At 47.4% G+C, this 22,839-nt stretch overlaps 1 protein-coding gene across 1 annotated transcript in view; it reads right to left on the bottom strand.

Annotated features, from left to right (window-relative positions):
- Positions 1 to 265: 265 nt before the first annotated feature.
- The window catches only part of smg1 (SMG1 nonsense mediated mRNA decay associated PI3K related kinase), a 71,516-nt gene continuing 48,942 nt past the window's right edge, over positions 266 to 22,839 (bottom strand). The window contains exons 44-64 of the mRNA XM_074657229.1: positions 22,466 to 22,575; positions 22,046 to 22,264; positions 20,991 to 21,184; positions 20,611 to 20,783; positions 20,014 to 20,293; positions 18,831 to 19,103; positions 18,362 to 18,596; positions 17,294 to 17,505; positions 17,004 to 17,160; positions 14,852 to 15,041; positions 13,225 to 13,505; positions 12,137 to 12,346; positions 11,615 to 11,752; positions 9,316 to 9,468; positions 9,011 to 9,190; positions 7,880 to 8,107; positions 7,442 to 7,653; positions 6,043 to 6,143; positions 5,455 to 5,634; positions 3,038 to 3,144; positions 266 to 1,573 (exon numbers count right to left, since the gene is read on the bottom strand). Of these exons, the coding sequence (XP_074513330.1) occupies positions 1,496 to 1,573; positions 3,038 to 3,144; positions 5,455 to 5,634; positions 6,043 to 6,143; positions 7,442 to 7,653; positions 7,880 to 8,107; positions 9,011 to 9,190; positions 9,316 to 9,468; positions 11,615 to 11,752; positions 12,137 to 12,346; positions 13,225 to 13,505; positions 14,852 to 15,041; positions 17,004 to 17,160; positions 17,294 to 17,505; positions 18,362 to 18,596; positions 18,831 to 19,103; positions 20,014 to 20,293; positions 20,611 to 20,783; positions 20,991 to 21,184; positions 22,046 to 22,264; positions 22,466 to 22,575 (3,911 nt within the window). The 3' untranslated portion in view covers positions 266 to 1,495. The remainder of the gene's footprint in view (positions 1,574 to 3,037; positions 3,145 to 5,454; positions 5,635 to 6,042; positions 6,144 to 7,441; positions 7,654 to 7,879; positions 8,108 to 9,010; positions 9,191 to 9,315; positions 9,469 to 11,614; positions 11,753 to 12,136; positions 12,347 to 13,224; positions 13,506 to 14,851; positions 15,042 to 17,003; positions 17,161 to 17,293; positions 17,506 to 18,361; positions 18,597 to 18,830; positions 19,104 to 20,013; positions 20,294 to 20,610; positions 20,784 to 20,990; positions 21,185 to 22,045; positions 22,265 to 22,465; positions 22,576 to 22,839) is intronic.

The raw sequence follows: 22,839 nt of genomic DNA, 5'->3' as shown, positions 1-22,839 counted from the left end.
GCCAAAAACCAAGATGGTGACGACCAAAATGCCAAAAACTCGAGGCTTCAAAACCGTAGTACAGAAACTGAAGGGTGACGTCACAGTGACTACCTTCACTTCTTATAAACATGGCCGGTACCCCGATACGCAGCCCTAATCAAGAAGCTTGAGTTACTGCAGATTAATGCTTGTACATGGGTTTTCTCGTGTGCGTGCAGTTTATGCCGTGAAGTTGATCCAAAGATTCTTATTGTTAAAAACACAAAAAAAACACACTCAACGCTTCTCAGTTCCATGTTTATTTGGCATCCAACAAAATCCAATAAAAGCTTTAAGAATTAACATTTTGCACCATCACCAAAAACAGAATTTTCTCCCACTAAAAATGTAAAACTAGAAGGTCAAGATTAATAAAATGCAAGCATTAGGGCTGGGGAGTGAATATATGTATGAGGCAAGCAACAGCTTCTGAGAGGCAAGTCAAAAAAGGCAGAAATCTACTCCTACGGTTCCGTCTAAAGAAGGACTGAACATAGTCACAAAGCTCAACACAGACTAAAGATGCACACTGAAGAAAAAGAATCAGTCCCTCGTCTAAGTGACTTCACCTTTGCGTGTCCATTCTAAGCTCACGAGTGAGCCATCCAAAAACTATTTCACATGACAGGACGTTTTATCCACAAAGAAACCTTCCTCAGAAAAACAATTCCACTTAACAATCTTTTATTCTGAGACGTGTAAAAAGTCTTTACTGTTCATCGATCAAAGTACAGTTTTGATTATTGTTTTTCCGCCTTCCGTCTCTTTTCATTTTCAGGTTTCAGGTGGGTGTCCGTGTAGCCTTAAGAAATCCCGTTGAACCTTTCGTTCCCATCATTCCCCGCCCGACCGTGTAACCCCACCGGCCAATCAGAATCACAACGCCATTGAGGAAAAAGATTAGAGAAAAACAAGTGTGGCCACGGAAACGGCCCGTCCGTCTGAGCTTTGGCCCCGGTGAGGTCCCATCCACAGCGTGTCAGCTGTGTGCTTCAGAGGGGAAAACCGGCGCACTTCCTGCTTCATCCTGCCCTCAGCTGGAGTTTGATTGGCTCAACAGGATGCAGAGATGTTTATGGGTACAACTTTGACAGTGAGCTATGCAGGTGAGGGAGGGGGAAGGGATTTCTAAGTCGAGGGTGAGGAGGGCACTTTGCCCTCCTTCCCCCCCTCCCCCATCCGGCGCTGCTTGGCCTGGTCAAACCCCAGAAAGGAAGGCGGGGCCGCGGAGGCCCACTAAGCGTTGTGTTAGCCCGATCGCCGGTGTTGTGGGGGAGTGTGGTTGCAGCGGTGCTACGAGGTCGCTGCCCCAGTTTGGGTTGCCCAGGAGTTTGGGAGGGCCCGACTAAGCATCCGCTCCCCATTTCCTCCCCCCAGTGTGGCCCTGGTGCTGCTGTTCCGACACCCCAGACCCGCTGGACTCTGGTGGATCTCCAAGCCTTCGCTGGACCAAAGACATGAAGTAGCGTAGCGTTCACACCCAGGCGGTCCAGCCCTCGTACAGCTGGGCCAGGTTATCCATGCTGGTGGCTTCTTTGATGACGACGTCCACCTGCAACGAGACAGCAGGACAGCAGCTCAGGAAAAACACGTCTTACGACCAGCGTCTTATTTCCAGCTCCTTCGCAGGTCCACGTCGAGGTCAAAGGTCATCGTTCTCATTATGACAACATTTAATTTTACCACTTCATCACAGCTTTACACAACAGGACAACAGCTGCTCTCGTTTACCTCAGCCAGCCTCTACAGCGCACCGGCCCGCTGGATGTGTGAGGGAAGGTTAGTTGAGTATTTGGGTGCACTGACTGAGTTCAGACTCTGAGGTTGGCAAATTACGTGCATCTGCTGAACTATGACCTATTTGGATCAAATAGCTCCTGAAAAATAAGGTTTGTTGGGACGGTTCACCTATCTCCCGATTCGATACTATCCCGATACCTGGGTGCCGATTCAATATGTTTTGTGATTTTTAAGTATTGAGATTTTTGATAACTTTTTTTTAACACTAGACCATGCGGAAAAAATGTTGAATCATACACTTCTAGGGACTTTTACTTTGTAAAATATCTAAATTAATAGAGTAAGAATGTTTGATTTTCAGCATGTAAGTAGTCAGAGATGTCCTGAAGTCAAATATATCAGGATCATTGTCAGGAAGTATTTATTACAGTTTTTCCAGCAACCCAAAATTATAAAGAATAAAAGACATTTCCCTCACAATTAACTTAATTTATAAGGGACGTGTAATGTTTTATACTTCTGGTGAATATAATATAATAATAATATCAGTCAATCTTATTTCCATATATGGATTTTGTATAAACAGTTTCCCTTTATTAACACTTTATTTTGAAAATCGGACGTAGTCACACGTGTCTACTTCCTCTAACTTTTCCAAGTCCGTCTCTAGCTCTCCCGTCAGCTCCGTTCTCTTTATCCATCCATGGTCAGCTCCATCGGGACCGTTTGAATGCATTTAACATAAATGTCAGTATATGGGTGCTCTACAGTTGTAGCGTCGGCCCATTTGACCACGAAGATGAGAGAGACGGCCGGCTCGACCGCAACGTTACCGCCATACGATAACGTTTCCTGTCCATGACAGAGTTAGCATGCTAGCTGCATCGTGATGTCTAGCTCTGCTTTTCCTGCAATGTGTGAAACCCAAAGTGATTCCATCCTTTACTGGATGTGTAGTGATTACCACGCTGGATTTAAAATGGGAGGTTGCAGGTCGTATCCACGCAGACCCTCCAACGCTTTATACTTTTTCTTAAATGGGGTTTCTGGGGAATATAAGTAGGCTGATTGGGTCGGATTCAGTGTCAGCAGATACACGATATTAAAGGACTCGGATCGAGATCGGGGCCAACAAAACTTGAATGGAGTGCGTTGATTTTTTTCATTTTCAAATAGAGAAATGTAAATGTGTGTGTGTGTGAGTCAGCCGACGGTTGTATTCAAACATCAACACCGATGAGGCTTTAATCCGGCGCGAGCTCTCGGTGTGTCTTACCTGCTCTGTGACGCTCATCCTCCTGTTGGGGTCGATGTCTCTGCCCTCCAGCTTGGCTTTCACTCTCTTCCACACACTGACTGCGTACGAGTTCCTCTCCTGGACGGCTGCAACACAGCAAGCGGGGATTTCAACACAACCAATATTCATTCATGCTGCTCTTCATTTACTCGCGAGGCTGAAAAATCCAGGTTCAAATAGAACCCGCCCGAGTTACAGGTAAAGCCCATCCCCGACCATCTGTAACCTTACCTTTCTGAGTCCTGGCTACGCCACGGAGAAACGACGGATCCGTTTGGGAATAATTTAAAAGGTCCCATATTGCAGAAAGTGAGATTTACGTGTCATTTTTGATTATAAGCAGGTCTAGGTGGCTATATAAAGTTACAAAGCGCTCAATCCACGGAGAAATGCACACAGTGCCTTTAAATAAGCCGTCAGGACTTCCGTAAGGTTGTGATGTCACAGCCAGGGATGTTAATAATCAACCATTTAACCGTTTAACCGTTAACCGACATTAAGCATTTTAACCGATTAACGCTATCGGTTAAAACGGTTAAAAGAAATGTTAATAATTAATTAAGAAGCTGAGAAAAACTCGTCAGTTGAAGGATAAAAGCTGGTCCACCTTAAGAGGCGGAGCCGGCGTTACAGATACAGGAAGTTGAGTGGAGGAGTTGTAGCCTCGTAACATTTATTCACCAACAAATAAACTGTACACACACTGTCTGCTACAGCTACGTTCACAGCTAGAACGCCACCGACAACACAGTCGGTCGGAAACTCGCTGAAGTTACGCCCCGCTGACAGAGCGTATGTGTGTGAATACAGCGGGCACAGAGCCACCAGCAATGTTAGTAGCTGCTAACGTAGCAAAAACACACAGTGTTTGAAGGGCACTCATCATCGTTAATCCGGACAGACAGAGTGTCGTTACGCCGGGCAGACACACGGCTGACAACCTGCTAAACTAAACTAAATGTGCGGTGGAGACTTTTACTGGGAAAGTGGCTGCCTGCTAAGTTAATGCTCCCAGACGGTGAACTGGAGACTCAGTTGTCTGTTGTGCTCATACACTGCAGCTGGCGCACCGCTGCATGCGAGGCACAAATCTTGTCAACGGTTAATAATCGGTTAACGAGGGTCGGTTATCGGTTAAGATTTTTTTTTCAAAATTAGCATCCCTAGTCACAGCTATACAGTCAGCTGTAAAACTCTGTATAGTTGACACACACGGTGAGTCCCGAAAACGCTGACCAATCAGAGCACTGGGGGCTTTTTCAGGAGGGGGGTCTTAAAGAGACAGGCGCTAAAACGGAGCGTTTCAGACGGAGGGTGAATACAGGTATATTCACAGACAGGATGAGAGAAATAACATTAAACATTAAAGCATGTAAACAAGTTCTAGTGGAAACCTGATGATATGTCCCCTTTAACTGATGACCTGTGTTAGCCTGTTCATTAGCATAGAATGTCTGAAAATTATAATATACACTGATTGGCCATAACATTAAGACCACCGACAGGTGAAGTGAATAACAGTGATTATCTCGTTACAATGGCACCTGGCAGTGGGGGAGGGGAGGGGGGGAGAAGATATATAAGACAGCAAGTGTACATTTGAACTTTGAACTTTGTGTTGGAAGCAGAAAAAATGGCCAAGTGTAAGGATGTGAGCGACTTTGACAAAGGCCAAATAGTGCTGGCTAGACGACTGGGTCAGAGCATCTGTGTCAGAACACACAGTGCATCTCAGTTTGTTGCGTACGGGGCTGCGTAGCCGCAGACCGGTCAGGGTGCACCGTGCTGACCCGTGTCCACTGCCAAAAGCGCCTACAACGGGCACGTGAGCATCAGAACTGGACCACGGAGCAATGGAAGAAGGTGGCCCGGTCTGATGAATCACGTTTTCTTTTACATCATGTGGATGGCAACGAGTTGGAGGTGTTGACTCTGCCTCCAAATTCTCCAGATCTCAATCCAATGGAGCATCTGTGGGATGTGCTGGACAAACAAGTCCGATCCACGGAGGCCCCACCTCGCAACTTATACAGGACTTAAAGGATCTGCTACTGACGGCTTGGTGCCAGATACCACAGCAGACCTTCAGAGGTCTAGTGGAGTCCATGCCTCGACAGGTCAGGGCTGTTTTGGCGGCAAAAGGGGAACCTACTCAATATTAGGCAGGTGGTCATAATGTTATGGCTGATCGGAGTATATGTTTATAATTTTACTGTACAGGTGGGTTTTTAAAAAAAATCTAAATTTCAGGTCATGTGATGCTTTAGTCACACTCGGGTACATCCTGAGGGTGATACACATGTTAACAGGTTTGCTACTCTAGATGTATTGCGTTGCATTCATTTAGCAGGAGGAGAGGAGAATAACCAGCCACAGACCAGCAGAAGAAGAGTTACCTCGTCCTGTTTTGGGGTCTCGTACAGCCCTCTTGGGGCTGTGGTTGAGGCCTTTGCTGTTCATCATCAGAGTGCTGGGTGGGGTATCGGTGGGGGTTCCCAGGTTACGCGGCAGTGCCGCCTTGCGTGCATTCTGGGACATCGAGTCCGGCTGGGTCTTCACCCCACTGCATTTAACAGCTGAAGTCAAACACATATGACACGTTGGAAGAAAAACCAGTTAACACACACACACTTTGATTGGTATTAGATAAGCTATCTATAATGTATGTATGCCCCTGAACACTTGAAGGGTGGCTGTAAAAAGTTTGCACTTCCCTCCATGGTAGAGAACAGCAGCTGTGGTCAGTTTGAATTCAGGGAGTGAAGCCCCCTTTTCGAAATAAATAGCTCCAACTATGGAGCCACAAGAGCTAACCTAAGAACTGATGTTATGCTTGGGGGAGGGGGGGGGAGTATATAAAACATTTCTACAGTGGTTTCTATGGATGTTTTGATTTCATGCTGTGAAAACGGCTCACCACTGGAATCCTCGGTAACTGAACACAGCTGCTGTTCTAAGCCGAGAAGGAAGCTGCAGCGTCTTACCTGCTGCGAAGCTCGTCTGTGCGGCAGAAACGGGACTGGCACACTCGATGTCTCGGTCTGTCACCAGCGGAGAGGCAAAGCTCACCAGGCCATTATACACACTGTAGTGAAGCACACACACACAATATTAATACAGGGGAATTAAAAGGTACTGTTTGTAAGTCAACACACGGTCTTGTTGGAAACTCGCTAAAGTTACGCAGACTACGTGTGCTGCAGCGAGCCTCCGACAATGCTAGAGCTGCTAACGTAGCACAAATACACACACTGTTTGTTGGTCACTCGCTAAAGTTACGCCGGGTAGACAAAGTATCGTAACGCCGGGCAGACACACAGCTGACAACCTGCTAAACTAAACTAAATGTGCGGTGGAGACTTTTACTGGGAAAGTGGCTGCATGTCCGCGACACTACACGCAGCATCGTAGCTGCTAAGTTAACGCTCCCGGACGGTGAACTGGAGACTCCCGTCAACCAATATCTGTTGTGCTCCTGCAGCTGGTACACCGCTGCATGCGAGGCACAAATCTTGTCAGTTAACGGTTAATAATCGGTTAACAAGGGTCGGTTATTGGCCAAGAAAATTCTTCAAAATGCGCATCCCTAGTCCTAACGCGTGTAAATCATTGCGGGTCGGTGTCCCATGTGTGCTCGCGTGTGGCTACGCTGTTCCAACACAAACTACATGGAAGCACCTAAACCGCAAAGTGAAGCCCGTCTGTTAAACAGTGTCAACTCTTCCTGCTTCGGCCCCCCCGATCGCGGCCAGAAGACACAGGGGAGACCATAGCTTTTGGTCTCCAGGGCCGGAGTCTCTGCTCCTCTGCCTGCCTGCCCTGCTCTCTCGCTCCACCTCTACACGTGCATGCACGCACACTCCACACTGCAGAAGAGTTAGTTTAGCTCTGAGAATATCTAGTGAATGTACAGTGGAAGTTTGTGCAGAAATAACTGCTGCAGCTCCTCCAGACCAACAGAGGTTTCCCGTGTCTTGTTTCCTGCCGCTGAGTGAATAGACGGGGCTCTGGAGCGAGAAACGTTATCGTCTCCGACCAAAACTCCGGTGTCTCCCCTGTTTCCTTCCGACCACTGTCGGGAAGCTGAAGCAGGAAAACACAGTATCAGCATTGATTCATGGAGAGACCTTCGTCTGGTCAGCTAACATTACTGCCAAGCAGCTGAAATATAGAGTGATATTGTGCTTTTAGCTGACGTGTGTCGCCTCACTGATTTGACCGATGCTCGTTCATGTCTATGTAGAGCGAGGACAAGCGCGAGCAACAGGACGCTGACTTTAGTTGACTTGACGGCCACAGGTGTCGCTGTTAACAAGCAAATTTCTGATTCTTACATAGAGTCCCTTTAAATGTGTGTATGACAGTATACATGTTTGTGAGTACCTCTGGCTCTGGGAGTGCAGTTCCTTCAGGGTAGCAGGAATCTCCTCCAGCAGTTCCAGCTGCTCCTGGCTGCGAGGCTGCCCGCTGGCCTGGACCACAGTGAATAAGACCAGCTGGATGTTGTCCTGCCAGGCTTTGTACTCCAACAGGAAGTGACGCACGCTGCCCTCATATGCCACCTCTTCACCGTCCGCCAACGCCGCCTCCTCGTCCTGCGTGACAGGATGAACGCAGAGGATGAATACTGCTGAAACAGACTCATGGGTCCGGATGGATGTACTCCCAAACACACGGCTGTCTGAGACGGACTCAGAACCACACTTTACTGTATTAAAGATTTAGTTTTAAATGGATTAAATGTACCTTGCACCGACAGAGAAAATATTGATATTTTTTGCAAATTTATTAAAAATTCATGTGCGTGTGTTCTGAGCGTACCTTAGACATGGCTCTCAGCAGGTGCTTGACGTCGGCCAGCTGACGGTTGTGGCTGGACAGAGTAGTCTTAATGGAGTCGACCAGGAGCTGCAGGGTCTCTCCACAGGACTCCAGCTGCTGCTCCCGCTCCTCCTGAGTCCTCCGCTCGACGCTCAGCTCCTCCTCCAGCTGCCTCTGGGCACAGCTCAGCCAATCAGGACTGCCGATGGGCAGGTCCAGCACTGGACTCTGTAGTGATCAACAAAAGAGCTTAAAGGTACCGGGAGGAGTTTTTGACCTATACGCAGCAGTTTTTTGTTTTTTTTAAGGAGCGGGCCCTCGTTTTGTTTTTCTCTTGCACATGCACGAGTATGCATGTTTATTACATCTCAAGGTTACACAGTGTGGTGAGAGACACAATGTAAACATGATTTGTCTCCACAGGGCCCCTTTAAAAACACAGACTTGGTGTAATCTGCTGATGCTTTCTGGAGGACTCCGAGCATTCTATGCCATAACAGGATTTTAAGAGTTTATTTTTTATTTTTTAACCATTTGATGCCACTGATATAAAGATAATATAATAGCATAATAATGCAAGTACACACTTTCAAAGAATGAAAGAAAAACACAAGCGTACACCTTCTGAATTCAGGTTTCTCTCTTACACCAAACTAAGGACAGGCTCGATTGCCTTGTTAACTCATCATAAAACACGCTTCGTTCAAACTGGACAAATAAAACTCACCAAACATGTCTTGCTTAGCCTTTCCACTGTTCCAACAATCACCAACGCTGGTTTGGTCAAAATAAACCCTTAGTTCCCCGAGTTCGATGTGGAAATACGCCGGCTCTCTCTGCAGTTGCTACTGGGTTAGCTCGCTGAACAGTCTACCTTTTATTTTGATGTTAATACAATATACCAGAATTCACGAATATGTAATATATTACTACTGACATTCATGTAGTATTACGCCACAATGTCTGCTGTATTAGCCGTGTGTTTACTACGTGTTTATTAGCATATAGAGCGTGGAAGTGAGATCAGACATACTTAAAGCTGTCCACTTGTGATCCGATCACCGAGGACGCATGTTAATACCAGGTCTGAATAGGGCCATAGACTGTGTAGAGGTCAGAGGTCAAACCCACCAGTCTGTGCAGTAGTTGGAGCTCCAGTGGAGACACGGTGCTGCTAAACTGGGAAGCGTAGGAACAGGTTTGCTGGCAGCGCTTCAGCAGCTCAAACAGCGCTGCGTCCATGTTGAGGGCCTCGGGGGATCGGGTCCGAAGGCCTTCGAAGTTCAGGATGGTAGAGCACAAGAAGGTGACCTGGAACAACACGGCATTTTCTTTTAACATGGGTCATCTATCAAGTGCTGGGGGGGGCTGGTAACAAAAGAGTCCAGTCGCTCCAGTTTCACCAAGCGATCACGAATGTGGTGCAGCGGCGTTACCTGGCTGGTGCGCTGGTTCTCTCGGGCCACCATGGCACGTCTCTCCCTGATGGTCATCTCAAAGTCCTGCAGGACGGGGGCCAGGGCCGGGTTGGCTCCGCCGGCCCACTTCAGGCGCTGCTCGATGCTAGCCTCCAGGGACGCCAGCTTCTCCTGAGGACACCGACGGTAAAACAACAACACGACGTTGGTTTCAAATTGTATTTTTCAGTCACAACGACACTGACAATATAATTGATTCCATTTTCCCACATCTAAAGTGTGGCGATGGCGTCAGACCACATGGAGACCTTCATGTTGTGAAATTAAGTTAACAACAAATATAATTGTACAGCAACTAAATAAATAAGATGTGAAAAAATGGTAACGCTTCATTTTACAGGTCCGCACATTTCATGGTAATGAGGTGATAATTATCAAGTAACATATTTGAAATTTCTTGGGAATTACTGACAAATTACCCAAATATTGACCTCAAAATTGATCGAAAATTACTTTATTATAAACATTCTTTAATAATTATATTCCACTATTTCCCAAAAGCTGGTAATTTATTAAATACATTCCCAAGAAAAGAATACAAAGTTAATTGATATGATTTACTTCCGTGTCTGCTGGTAAATAGATGATAATTAGCAAATAACTTCTTTGAAATTTCTTTAAAAACCTCCCTGAATCATGACATTACTTACCAGGTTACATCTGTGTAGACATTAAAGGGACTATTTGTAACTTTCAGAAATGCTTGTTAACAGCTACACCTGTGGCCGTGAAATCAACGAAAGTCAGCGTCGGGCTCGCGCTTGCTCGCTCTAAATATACCTGAACGAGCATCGCTCAAAACAGTGAGGCGACACGTCAGCTAGAACCACAATATCACTCTATATTTCAGCTGCTTGGCAGTAATGTTAGCTGACCCGACGAAGGTCTCTCCATGAACATGATTGAGATCTGATCCTAGTGTTGGCTTTTCCTGCCTAAGTGCAGGCTGAGGCAGCGGGGCTCTGCAGCGTGTCTCCCTGCTCTCTCCGCCCACAGCCGGAGAGAGCAGAGGAGACACCGGCACCCTGTCGGTAACGAGAAGACAACATAAATCTCTGTAGAGCTCCGTCACTTCACAAGACACGGAAAACCTCTGTTGGTCTGGAGGAGCTGCAGCAGTTATTTCTGCACAAACATCCCCTGTGCATTCACTAGATATTCTCAGAGCTAAACTAACTCTTCTGCAGTGTGGAGTGTGCGCGCGTTCACGTCTAGAGGTGGAGGACGCGCGCGCCGTCTGAGTGAAGGAGAGCAGGCAGCGGAGACGAGGCTCCAACCACACGCGAGCGCGCATATGCGAACTCGCATGTGTGCCGACCCGCTACATTTATACGCTTAAAAAGTTACAAATAGTCCCTTTAAGTCACACTTAAAGATTTGTGCCTGATCAGAAGTGTCTTCTATTAGTTTTGGTTTTCTACCACAGTCGCTTCTCAAGCCTAAGGGCCCTATTTTAACCATTGTATGCTATTTTAGCATGTAATTATTAAATCATGTTTATAATAAAGTGTTTTTCGATACATTTTGAGGTAAATATCAGGGTGATTTGGCAGTAATTCCAAAGAAATTTCAAATGGGTTACTTGCCAATTATCATCTAATTACCATGAAGTTTGCAGACCTGTAAAATGAAGCGTTACCTGAAAAAAAAAATCCAAATAATTAAAACATGCAAGATACTTCCGAGCGGTACATTGGTGGAACTTTTGTGACCTCGGTATTTTTTAAATCCTGCCTTTGACCCCTGGTCCCGAAAAACGCCACTTTAAGCCACTGACATAATAATAGATTAGAATAATAATGTACAAGTACACCCTTTCAAAGAGCAATGAACTCTGAACTCAAGAATATTCAGATATCGGAATGTGAAAAAATAATAAAATATTCTGAATGAATAAAAAGTAATAAAATAAAACCACACAACCAAAACAATAAATAAAATAGACCGTCAGGCTCTGTTAACAAGTCTTCTAATGGTCGGTGAAAACCCTGCTGTATATTCTGGCATCGGGTCGGTGACATTCTTACGTAAACAAACACACATTTAAACACAACGGGCAATATCGAGGTCAGCACAAATGATGGAGGTCATGTCCATATATGGTATGATAAGTAACCGTTTCATTTGTTACAATTACAAAATGCCTTAATGTTTCTGGAACTGTTCAAATAGTCCGGTATGGTACCATCTCTGGGTGAGGACATAATGATTGTTGGTTAGTTACCGTGGACTACACGCAGGGCGGTGTGGTACTGACCTGAATGGCAACGATGGATCCCTCATCCTGACTCAGCTTGTACAGCTTCTTCTTCATGTTGCTGAGGATGACGGAGCGAGGAGGAATGCTGACACTCAGAGGCTGATTATTGGGGCCCAGAACATCTTCATGCTGCCACTGGAAGGGGAGACGCACAAAAAACACATTGTGTTGTACCTGAGCCCCGTTTCAGAAAACACCATTACTGAGCTAGTTAACCCTGAGATGAGGGGAACTCTGGATTTTCACTTCCAGGAAGAGAGGTAAGTCAAGCTCTGGGTCAGTTTACCATGGTAACTGATTCTGTGAACCTAACCTGCTCTCTGGCAGGTTTTCCCTCCGTCTCCTCCCTCTTACAGAGCCAGACGCCCCGCTTTATTTCCTCAATCATTCAGTCAAAGGTCGACTGTGTGTCAGATATTAGTTTGTTACTCAGGACTGGACTTCTTTGAGGATACCACTTGAATCACAGGTTTCGTATACGATTGCCGGAAGCATCTACACACACACTTCGGTCTGTACCTGAAACATGGCGATGTGCAGCTGGCTCCTCTGCAGGCTGGCCTTGGCGGCCTCCAGGTTGGCGTCCAGCCTCCTCAGTAGGTCCACTTTCTTCCAGGCCGTGTCGTAGGAGGAGGCCAGCACCGTGGCTCTGTTCAGCAGCAGCTGGGAGACCCGGCCTGACGCTAGGCCCTGCTCCACTGCCTTCTTACAAAGCTCATCCAGAGACACCTTCAGAGCCAGGACAGACGGTGCTTTAGGTCAAGATAAGGTACCGGGGCAGATAGGTGGGGGTTCTGTTTCTACACATTTTTGAAAACGGAAACAATAAAAAGGATCTAAGGGGCACTTTCACAAGCCAACATTTAGTCCACTTTAATCAAACTTTGGTGCAGTTCGTTGGGGCGGTTGTGAAACGCAGTAATCGTACAACTATCGGTCTGAGACCGCTATGACAGCTGGTCTCGGACCGTTTCCGGGAGATGGACACAGGTAAACGACAGGCTAACATGAGTGTGAGAGGACTGACTGATGTTTTTCTTGACATCTGGGCCGAAGAGAATGTGATAACAGAACAGAATATGATAAATAAAGTCCACAAACATAGTGACGTTTATAAAGTCACTGGAGATAAACTGGAGTAGGGATTCACAATCGATCTGTGATGAGTCCAAGTGAAAACACTTCAACAGCATCAAAGTCTGCGATTCTCTGCATAGAAGCGGCAGCTCTCGACATGAAAAAGATAAGTCCGCTCCTTCATACACGCCTCTCAGCTAATTATTATTATTTTTTTTTATTTCTGCTTTGATTTGTGAACTGTGAAACCAAACCAGACTAAATAGAACCAAAAAAGCATCAGTTTCACTCCGACCGGGACCATCTAACAGTTATTCATACAGGTTAGTTTATCATATTTGCAGTATAGCAGTGATAATGCGATGACCCAGGTACAGGAGCAGGGCTCTACACCGTGCGATTGTGAAAATATTATTTGCGCACACCGGTGCAAAATGAGTTCCTTGGGATGCCCCCCCCCCAAAACCTGGTTCAAAAATGCATTTTATAAATAAAAAAAAAAGAGGATGTAAAAATTAAAACAGTCGTACCTTGCTCTCTGCACCAAAGTCTTTGGCCTCCACCTGGGCGACGACGTCCAGGCCCAGGGCAGACAGGGTGCTGCAAAGGGCCAGACCGAGTGCTTGGCTGGGCAGACCCATCAGCATCTGTCGAACGAACTCGGCCGTGAAGGCTTTGATGGGGCGGGTCATCTGCTCCTCACTGACCACTGCCACCTCTGTACCGACGGCACTGGGCCGTCGGTACAGAGGCTTCCCCAGACCGACCGGTCCGTTTGTAGGCAACAGGTCCTCAGCTGGGGGACAGGTACCTGAACACATAAACAGTTGCCACACGCTCGTCAGACAGCAGCCTGAAAAGCTGACCAGTGAAGTTCCAACAACTGATGGTTATGGACCAGAAATATTACTGGAATTTCAATTCTTAGGGCGTTTTCACATTAGGTACGACTGAGCCGTACCGTGCCCGAGTACGAAAGCCTGCCCTTTCACAGCTACTCGCTGACTGCTAACGTTACTCGCGTTTAATAGAAGTCTACTTCCGTGTTTTGGTACGGTCGGCTTTCACACCTGATGCGAACCTACCTTTTCAAGTGGACTACGGCACGGATTGACGAAGGTAAGGAACGGAGCGTTCACACTAATCAATCGAGCTGGACTTTGCTGACAGGTGTACTCAGATCCAGGCCCGGGTCCCTGGTGTGAAAGCACCCTTAAAAGGGACTGTTTGTAACTTCTTACACGTATAAATCATTGCGGGTTGGTGTCCCATGCGTGCTCGACTCCAACACAAACTACACGGAAGCACCAAAACCACAAAGTTCTATCTAGTGAAGCCCGTCTTGTAAACAGTGTTGGCCGCGGTCGGAGGACGTGGGGGAGACTGTAGCTTTGGTCTCCAGGCCCGTAGTCTCTGCTGTATTCTGCCTGCTTGGCTTCACTCACACACCGCGCTCGTTCTCGCTCACTCAGCTCGCTCCACCTCATGTGCATGCGCTGCAGAAGAGTTAGTTTAGCTCTGAGAATATCTAGTGAATGTAAAGTGGACGTTTGTGCAGAAATAAATGCTGCAGCTCATCCAGACCAACAGAGGTTTCCCGTGTCTTGTGAAGTGACGGGGCTCCGCAGAGAGAAACGTTACCGTCTCCTACGCGGTCGGGAGGCTGAGGCAGGAAAAGCCAACACTAGGATCAACATTGATTCATGGAGAGACCTTCGTCTGGTCAGCTAACATTACTGCCAAGCAGCTGAAATATAGAGTGATATTGTGGTTTTAGCTGACGTGTGTCGCCTCACTGTTTTGAGCGATGGTCGTTCATGTCAATGTAGAGTGAGCACAAGCGCGAGCAACAGGACGCTGACTTTCGTTGACTTCACGGCCACAGGTGTTGCTGTTAACAAACAATTTGATTCCTAAAAATAGTCCCTTTAATTGACCAAGCTTCATTTTCTCTCCCTGGGAAACACTCCTGTACAACTCGACTTGGTCTAAAAGAGCAGATAAATATAGAGTATAGTGACATTTTACAGCACAAGAAGGATAACAAACAATGTTTTATGTCCTCCACAGCTCTTGTTTAAAGTTCAGCATTCAACAGGTGACTGGTCAGCCAATCACTGAGTCCTTAGCTACTATGTATCAGTGAAGAACGCTTACCAGACAGAGTCTGAGCAAAGGAGGCACACAGCCTGAAGAAATCCCTGATGGTTTGCAGTCTCTTGAGGAAGAATACCTCTTCCATGAGCTGCCGCTGATTCAGGCTGTCGAAGAAGTTGAACTGCGTGGGCCGAGCCTCCCTCAGAACATCCACCTTCCTCCAGGCCGACGGCACCTCCAGAGAACTCAGCTGAGGAGAATGAGGAGAAGAGGGTGTTTTTAATATCGGTAACCATTAAAAAAAAAAAATGTTATTCAACCAGGAAATGATGCTGACTGATGGCTCAAGGAAAAGGAAAAATGTCATTTCACAATCATTTGAGTCTGAAATCCTCAAATATATATATTATATATAAGAAAGGACCTGACACAGGGAAGATCATACTGTAGGTCATTGACAGCAAAGGGGTGTTCGATATGACGATATTAGATCGTTAACGAATAAAATGTCTCTACTATCTGCCCTTAGAGCGAGACCCTAAAACCGTGCTACAGTGTACATTCTACCAGTTGCCGTTGCTGGTAGTTACAAGCTGGCGGCGTGCATCAGTGCAGCGGCTCTTCGCTTCCTAGTTTGGTGCTTATTTGTGTGAATGCTGGATTTGCTTGTCAAGTTTTGTCAGGCAAAGTGTTTAGTCGTCAAGACTTGATCAACGTCGGATTACAGCACAGTACCACCGTTACATGCGACTTTCAAATGACGCGCAACATAACGGCAGACATCGCCAGATCACCAGGGTCTACGTGGATTGTTATCGGCTCCGAGAAGCGACGTAGAGAGAGGAAGCAGAAACGGGGCTGCTGGATAGGCTAAAGAAGCATCCACACAAACCACCGCTACCAAGCATCTTTCTCTCTAACGCCAGATCCATCGTTCACAAAAGGCACGAATTGGAGCTACAGAAGGCGGCTAACAAGTCCGTCAGGGTCTGCTGCGTGATGTTAATAACGGAGACCTGGCTTCACCCGTCGATACCCGACGCTGCTGTGCGGTGGTACAGTAAGAGCAACGGGGGACGGACTCTGTATTTATGTGCATGCTGGCTGGTTTACAAACAGCTGAATCACTGACAGTCACTGTTCCCCTGATTTAGAGGCTCTGTCAGTGATGTGTCGACCCTTCTATCTGCAGAGAGCTGACAGTAGTAATTATTACGGCTGTCTATATTCCACCTGCGGATCTGTGTCTAATAAGCTACCTGATTTACAATTCAGTTCCTTTAATGTTGTGTAGCCAGAGTGTACTTTACTTGAGTGTTGTTGTTTACCTTTAGATACCAATGTTCATTTTGGGATGGTATTTATGCAAAAGTCTAAACCATGTCAAAGGTCTTGTTGTATCTTCATACTTTGCAGAATTGCACACTTGATTAAAATCTGTTAGGCCTTAATGATCTGTTATTCTTTTTCCTTATGTTTTATTAGCTTATAGAGGTGTATTTTTTTTTAAATGGGGATATTAGTTTGGTTGTAATGTTCAGTAACTTGCAAAATTGTCTTTAAAACCAGCATGAAAAAAAAAAATCATGAAAAGATCGTGGATCGTGATCCTGCCTGAAAAAATCGTGATATGATATTTTTGCCATATCGCCCACCTCTGTTACAGCCTATTATTACATTTGTTTCATCTGAAGGAAAACTTGAGTCCCTTTCCAACTAGACAAAAACCCACTGACACCCACTAACATCTGGCTTTTGTCTTCAGTGGGAAGGTTACAATCATCTCTGCAGTAGTCGCAGGTATTTATCGGCTCCACCTCTGATCAGCGGTGATGGACAAATAGCGATGCTACGTGATGTGCGTTGAAGTGAATATATAATAAATAAAATCAACAGGAGTTAGGACAATTATTACAATTTAATGTACCTCCCTGATCATCGAAACACACTTCTTTCAAACTGGACAGAAACAAAATAAAGCTTGTCTTTGTTAGTCGTTCCACTGTTCCAACAATCACCAACTCTGGTGACAGTTTGACAGTTTGAAAGCCAGACTGAATTAAAAAAAGATAGAAAAAAGTAGTAACTACCGTAGTGTTCTCACTGTTTACTAACCCTGTTGTCTGGCAAATGTGACACACCAGAAAAAAACCCAGACAGGCGTACATGTCTGCTGGCAGCAGTCTATGGAAGAAGGGGTATTAGGTGCTACCTTCTCTGTGAGCTGTCCGAAGGCAGTCTCTAGCTGGGTGAACATGCCGTCAAAGGCCACCAACAACATTTGACCCGCAGACATCTTCGGTGTGTCCTGGCCCGGTCCGTCCATGCTGCGAGGCTGGATCAGCTCAGAGTACTGAGCACGCAGCATCCTGAGCACAAAAAGCCACGGTTTGTATGCATCACACATGCTTTGGATTTTAAGCATCTGCAGGTTTTCAATCAGCCAGATCAACGCCGTGTCCAATCGACTATGTGTACACTTCGACCATAGCGACTGCTTACCTGGTGATGTTGAGGCAGTGGTTGTGCCCGTCGTGGTCCAGGCCTGTGGTGGACTGCAGACTGTCAACCAAACCCTGCAGGCCGAGCCCGTCGGAGCTCTGCTCCACCAACTGCTCCAGCTCTGCCAACATGGACTCCAGGGTTGGCTCTCCTTTTACCATACAGCGCAGAGCCTCCGGAAAGATGATCTGACGGAAGTTGGTGTTCAGTTCCTACAGAGAACAAGGAGACACAGCAGTGTCATGAAAACAAAAACAACAAGCTGCTGATTTCCATAAAAAACAATTAGGTATGCACCGATAGCGCTTTTTTTCAGACCGAGTACAAGTAAACGTACTTACATTTGGTTACTCGCCGATACCGAGTACCGATACGAGTACCGATACGAGTACCGATACAAGTACTTCTCTGTGCCAAAAGACCCTCGTTAACAGCCAGCTGGAGGGTGTGAGCGACGACAGGCTCTTGGTCAGATTGGGAAGGCTCGGGGCGAAGATGGCTCGCGGTCGCAGCTTTACAGCGCTCCCCGCCCGGACCTCGCCGCACCGTGGACAAAGGGCTTGCTGCGCCCTCTCTCCTCGCCGGGGAGGGACGGGACCCCCTGCTCCCGGTGCGACTTTCAACTGGGGCGGACTGTCCTCAGTGCACCCCAACCGCGTCGTGCCCCCAGGGCGGGGCTTGGCCCACGTAAAAGGCGCCAGGGGTCTGCGGTGATGTATGCAACCCACCCGACCCGTCTTAAAACACGGACCAAGGAGTCTAAAGCACACGCGAGTCAGAGGGTGCAAGCAAAACCCTGTGGCGCAATGAAAGTCAGGGCCGGTGCGCGCCGGCTGAGGTGGCACCACCGGCCCGTCTCGCCCACACCGTCGGCGAGGTGGAGCGTAAGGACCCGAAAGATGGTGACGAGAGGTTAACGCTGCCGTTGTATCAGAGCCGTTTTGCGAGTACAAGTACAAGTATATGAGCACAGTATCGGACCCGATACCGGTATCGGTGCATCCCTAAAAACAATGGGATGCTTGTAGTTCTAACTGGTTGATTTCACTGTGTTGAGGATGCACCTACCTGCAAGCAGGTGTATACAGCGTTGGCCAGGTACACAGCCTGGGTGGTAGCTGAGGGGGCAGGCAGATCCAGGTCATGGGGCAGGAGTGGGCAGCGTTGCAGCAGAGTAGACAGGGCGCTGACATTTCCTATCATACTGCAGAGCTCCTCCAGGAACCACGTCCCGTCCCGAGATATCAGGTCTACCAGCTGCTCTGCAGCACTGGCTGCCGCTCCCTCCATCACCAGGTTTCTCCTGAAAAAACAACAAAAAAACCACTCAGTAACTTCCTTCTGCAACTTCTATCTTTCAGTTCCACGTTCCAGAAGCACCGCCTTTCTAAAAGAATGAGTTGGATTTGATGTGTTATTTCAAGGTTTCAGAAACACAGCTGATTTAGCCCCTTATGGGTATCGTACCACCAACTCCATTCTCCATTAGTTTGAGTGGAGAAACGGCACATTGAAAGATTTGAATGACATGTTAAACCTGCAGAGCGTGCAGAGGGCGGAGGTGATGATTCCAGCCAGGCTGAGGGAGCCCGGCTCCCCGTTCTCCCGGAGGAACACCGTGATGCAGTGCTCGATCTCCTGCAGCTGCTCCTCGCAGGCTGCGGCGGTCGTGCCCTCGGCCTTCAGTCGCTCCGCTTGGTGCATCACGCGCTCATTGGTGTCAGCCACTTGGTGCTGCAAAGTCAACTCCACACTGGACAGGAACTGGCAGGAGGCAGCAGGAGGCTGGGGGGCAAACAGCACCTCATATCTGTAAAGGGAGGGGGCAAAAACAAAGCTCAGATGTGGGTATGATCAATTACAGGAGAGAGCAACAACATCACCTTACTGATGAAAATGTTCTGTTCTGGTCTGTGGATTATCCTGAGTAGTCGCTGCTTGCTAGAGCCTCACAGGTGAGCAATAATACCTAATGTTACCCAGTTTGTTTACTCAGTGGCGGCTGTGTCGCGCAGCGACGACTGCGTGATTCACGCGTCAGGTGTTCACACCAGCTGCATTTCAGCTGCGTTTCTGCTGCTGCAGCTGTCCGCCCTTTCTTTCTACATAGAGTTTGCCTTTCATAATGGCCATTTCATTTCATTATAAATGTCATTTATATTTATTTTAGACAGAAAGGTTGAGAAACGTATGGAAATTTGTAAATAATAGTAATAATCCACAATTAAAACCCCGTACTATATTCATTCATGGAGCTCTGCAAGTCACTGTATGTTCTACAACACTGTCCTGCACATATTTCAGAATAAAAGCCTCATGTTAACAAATGAAGGAATTCTGTCCACAGAAAAAACACTTGAGGGCTTTTATTTTGAAATGAAAGCAGGTGTAAAAATAAGTCTTTACTTTTTTTCATCTCCGTAACATATTCTACAGATAGACATTGAAACTGTAGTAATGCTGCTGGTATGATGTCAACAAACGGTCAATAGATCACCTTCACAGTCTGTTGTTGCTATGAACCGCGCGGCTCGCGTCAAAAATAGGCGAGACCTCAAATTTCTAGAAGAGACGCAGCTGAGACGTGCGTGAGACGCAGTGTGGCTGCTCTAACCTGTTAACACGGACGCCGAAATAAAACAACAACAGGTAAGGCAGCCGCCACGCGCTCCTGACGTTCCTGGTGTGGATGAGGCCTGAAGCCTGCTGCAGTTCCTTACTGTCTGTAGATGTGCTTGCAGCGCTCCCCTGTCATGTCTCTCAGCAGTTCCTCCAACCAGGCCTTCCACTGGTGGGCCCGATGGAGCAGCAGGGTAGCCCGTGGGTACAGCAAGGCCACCGTAGCGTAGCTGTGCAGCTGCTCCAGACAGCCGCGAAGGGCCCCGCGGCGCTGCTGCAGCAGGGAGCTCACCTCCGCCTCCAGGCTCTCGCACTGGCTGATCAGGTGGGCCTGGCCCGCATTCTGCAGGAAGGCTGTAGCTGGCACATAGCTAGGAGGACCTGGAAGAAGTTGGACAACCAAGAACACAACATAAAATGGCAATCTAACAAACACGCTCATTTTACAAACATTAAATAGGCCTGAAATACTAGCAGCCTTTACATCACATCTGAATGACTGTTTTCTGTCAGAAAGCAGGACTCTACGACACACAGGAAGAGGGCAGAGTTGTTAATTCACATCTTTTTCACAGTCCTCTTTATAATTACAATACACTCAACCCCAAATAAACACCCAATGGCAACTAGCTAATTAAATACATCATATCCAGAAACGTGGCCTAAAGACTGACCGACGGTGTTTCAGTGGGACTAACCAAGATCTATGGGGCTGCTGATGTCCTGCAGCAGGCTGGCCAGCTGGGTGGCCTCCAGGTTGGAGAAAGCTGCCTGGTACTGGGAGATCCACTGGTCCAGGTCAGCCAGCTTGCTCTGAATGGCCTCCTGAACAGTCCGCTGCCGCGACTGCAGCTGGGTGTGCTCAGAGTACCTGTGTGGAAGAGGGCTGGATAAATAAGCTTTTCAGTCTATAGGAGCCATCTGCCTGGCCGACAATCTGGAACTCAGAAACTGTGGAACAAAAAGTTTATTACCCTAAAAATGATTCCTACAATCGGAACGGAAAATTACTTACGAGTGTGAAAGATTAATTTTTAACACGGATTTGGAATAACTTGAGTATTGTGCTGTCTCAGACCTTTGCTCCAGGGTGAGGATAAGGTGCTCTGGGTGGTTCTCTGCCCCCTCCAGGAAGGCCATCTCCTCTTGAAGTTTGGCTTGTAGCTTCTCCCCCTGGCAGAGCAGCTCCTGCAGGACCAAGTACTCCTCCACAGCCTCTTCCACTTGTGGAAGCACTGCCAGCATCTCGTCACGATTCTTAAACCAGTTCACCTGCACATAGTTCACAGAGCCCACCAAGCAAACTCAGCGATTTGACTTTCTTTTTTTTTTAAATTGAGCGCAAATAACTCTGCTGGTTTGAATGTTTATAATAAAGTGGATCTATAAGTATAAAGTGAAATTTTAAATGTGTGAAGCACATCATTATACGTATAATGAATCCTCTCGCATTTCATTTCTATAATCTGTAAGCTGCTGCAGCTTCTCTCCGTCCGCCGGCACACGCGGTGGAACTTCCCACCGAAGTCAATGTACAGGTCGCCCTAGACCACGTGAAAGATCCTCCCGACGACGATCACCATCTTGTCTTTGGCCGGTCCCATTTGGATCAGCGGGTACCGGCGGTGCAGTGAGGCGAAGCTCTGCTCCTGCCGGAGGAGGAGCCCCCACTGCCGGTTGCGGAGCCACCCACCGCCCACGGGAGCTCCAACCGCAGGTCGAAGGTGGAAGCCGGATCTGTGTCTGTACGCGGCGGGGCCGGTTGCTGCCGGAGGCTTCCGTTGGGACTCCGAGCTGAAAGAGTCTCTGGTGAACCTGCGTGCCGTAAATGGTGTCGTCTGATGACGTGGGGAATCTGACCCGATGAGGAGCATTAACAATAGCTATATAGTAACAGCCGATCTTCTCGCCGATGGTGTCGTTTATGTGCGTAGGTCATATAGAGGCATCAGTATTACATTGGGTCTGTTTCATAACCAGTTAAAAGTTCCTTGTAGTAACTTTAATGAGATGAAATGTTCAAGAAATAAACAAGATAAGATGTTAATGTCCATCACAGCAGAGTTGTACAACACTGGTTCATATTCTGCATTGAATAACAGCCAGATGGGCCCATCGAGCCCGTGTCCTCACCTTAATCTCCGCCACCCTGGAGGAGAAGAGGGAGCGTGTGATGTCTCTCTCCATCTCCCTCTTGCTCTGCTTGCTGTCAGCCTGTTGGCCTCCTCCTCCGTACACCGCACCAGCGAAGCCGACCTCCCCCCCAGCGGTCCAGTCCACCAGGGGATCATAGACGAAGGCCTCCAGCAGGGTCAGTAGGGTCTCCCTGCCCCGACGCATCATCTGAACAACCTGAAATGACACATCCGACTTCAGCACTTATTCAGCAGAGCAGCAAGACGTGGCTTTATTGGAGATCAGGACTAGGTCCTGCACGCTATTCCCCTTAACAGGTGTACAAATGTTTTTTATAATCAGGTCCTGAATTGTAAGTATATACACACACACACAATTCAGTGTGAATGTGATGGGAGAGTGTGATATGAGAGTAACCTGTTCACAGGACAGCCTGAAGATCCCCTCCACCCCAGTGACTCCCAGAGCAGTCTCAATGTTGTGGGTCATCCTGAATGGGACCTTCTCTGGCACCCGCAGGCTCTTTCCTTAGAGACACACAGAAAACAATAGATATATTTAACACACCGCTCTCGGTCTTATTCAAGCAGCTACCTCCGGGGTCTGAGAAGTGAAGCCGATGCTGAAGTGCCTCAAACCTGCATTCTAGCTAATATCAAGCAGGGGGGCGACTCCTCTGGTTGCCAAAAGAAGTCTTGATTGTATAGAAGTCTGTGAGAAAATGAGCCTACTTCTCTCTTGATTTATTACCTCAGTAAACATTGTAAACATGAGTTTATGGTCTCAATCGC

Source organism: Sebastes fasciatus, chromosome 13, assembly GCF_043250625.1.
Source record: "Sebastes fasciatus isolate fSebFas1 chromosome 13, fSebFas1.pri, whole genome shotgun sequence".
Taxonomy (NCBI): Eukaryota; Metazoa; Chordata; class Actinopteri; order Perciformes; family Sebastidae; genus Sebastes; species Sebastes fasciatus.
The sequence above is the reverse complement of the archived record's forward strand: the minus strand, read 5'-3'. Positions and strand labels throughout refer to the sequence as shown.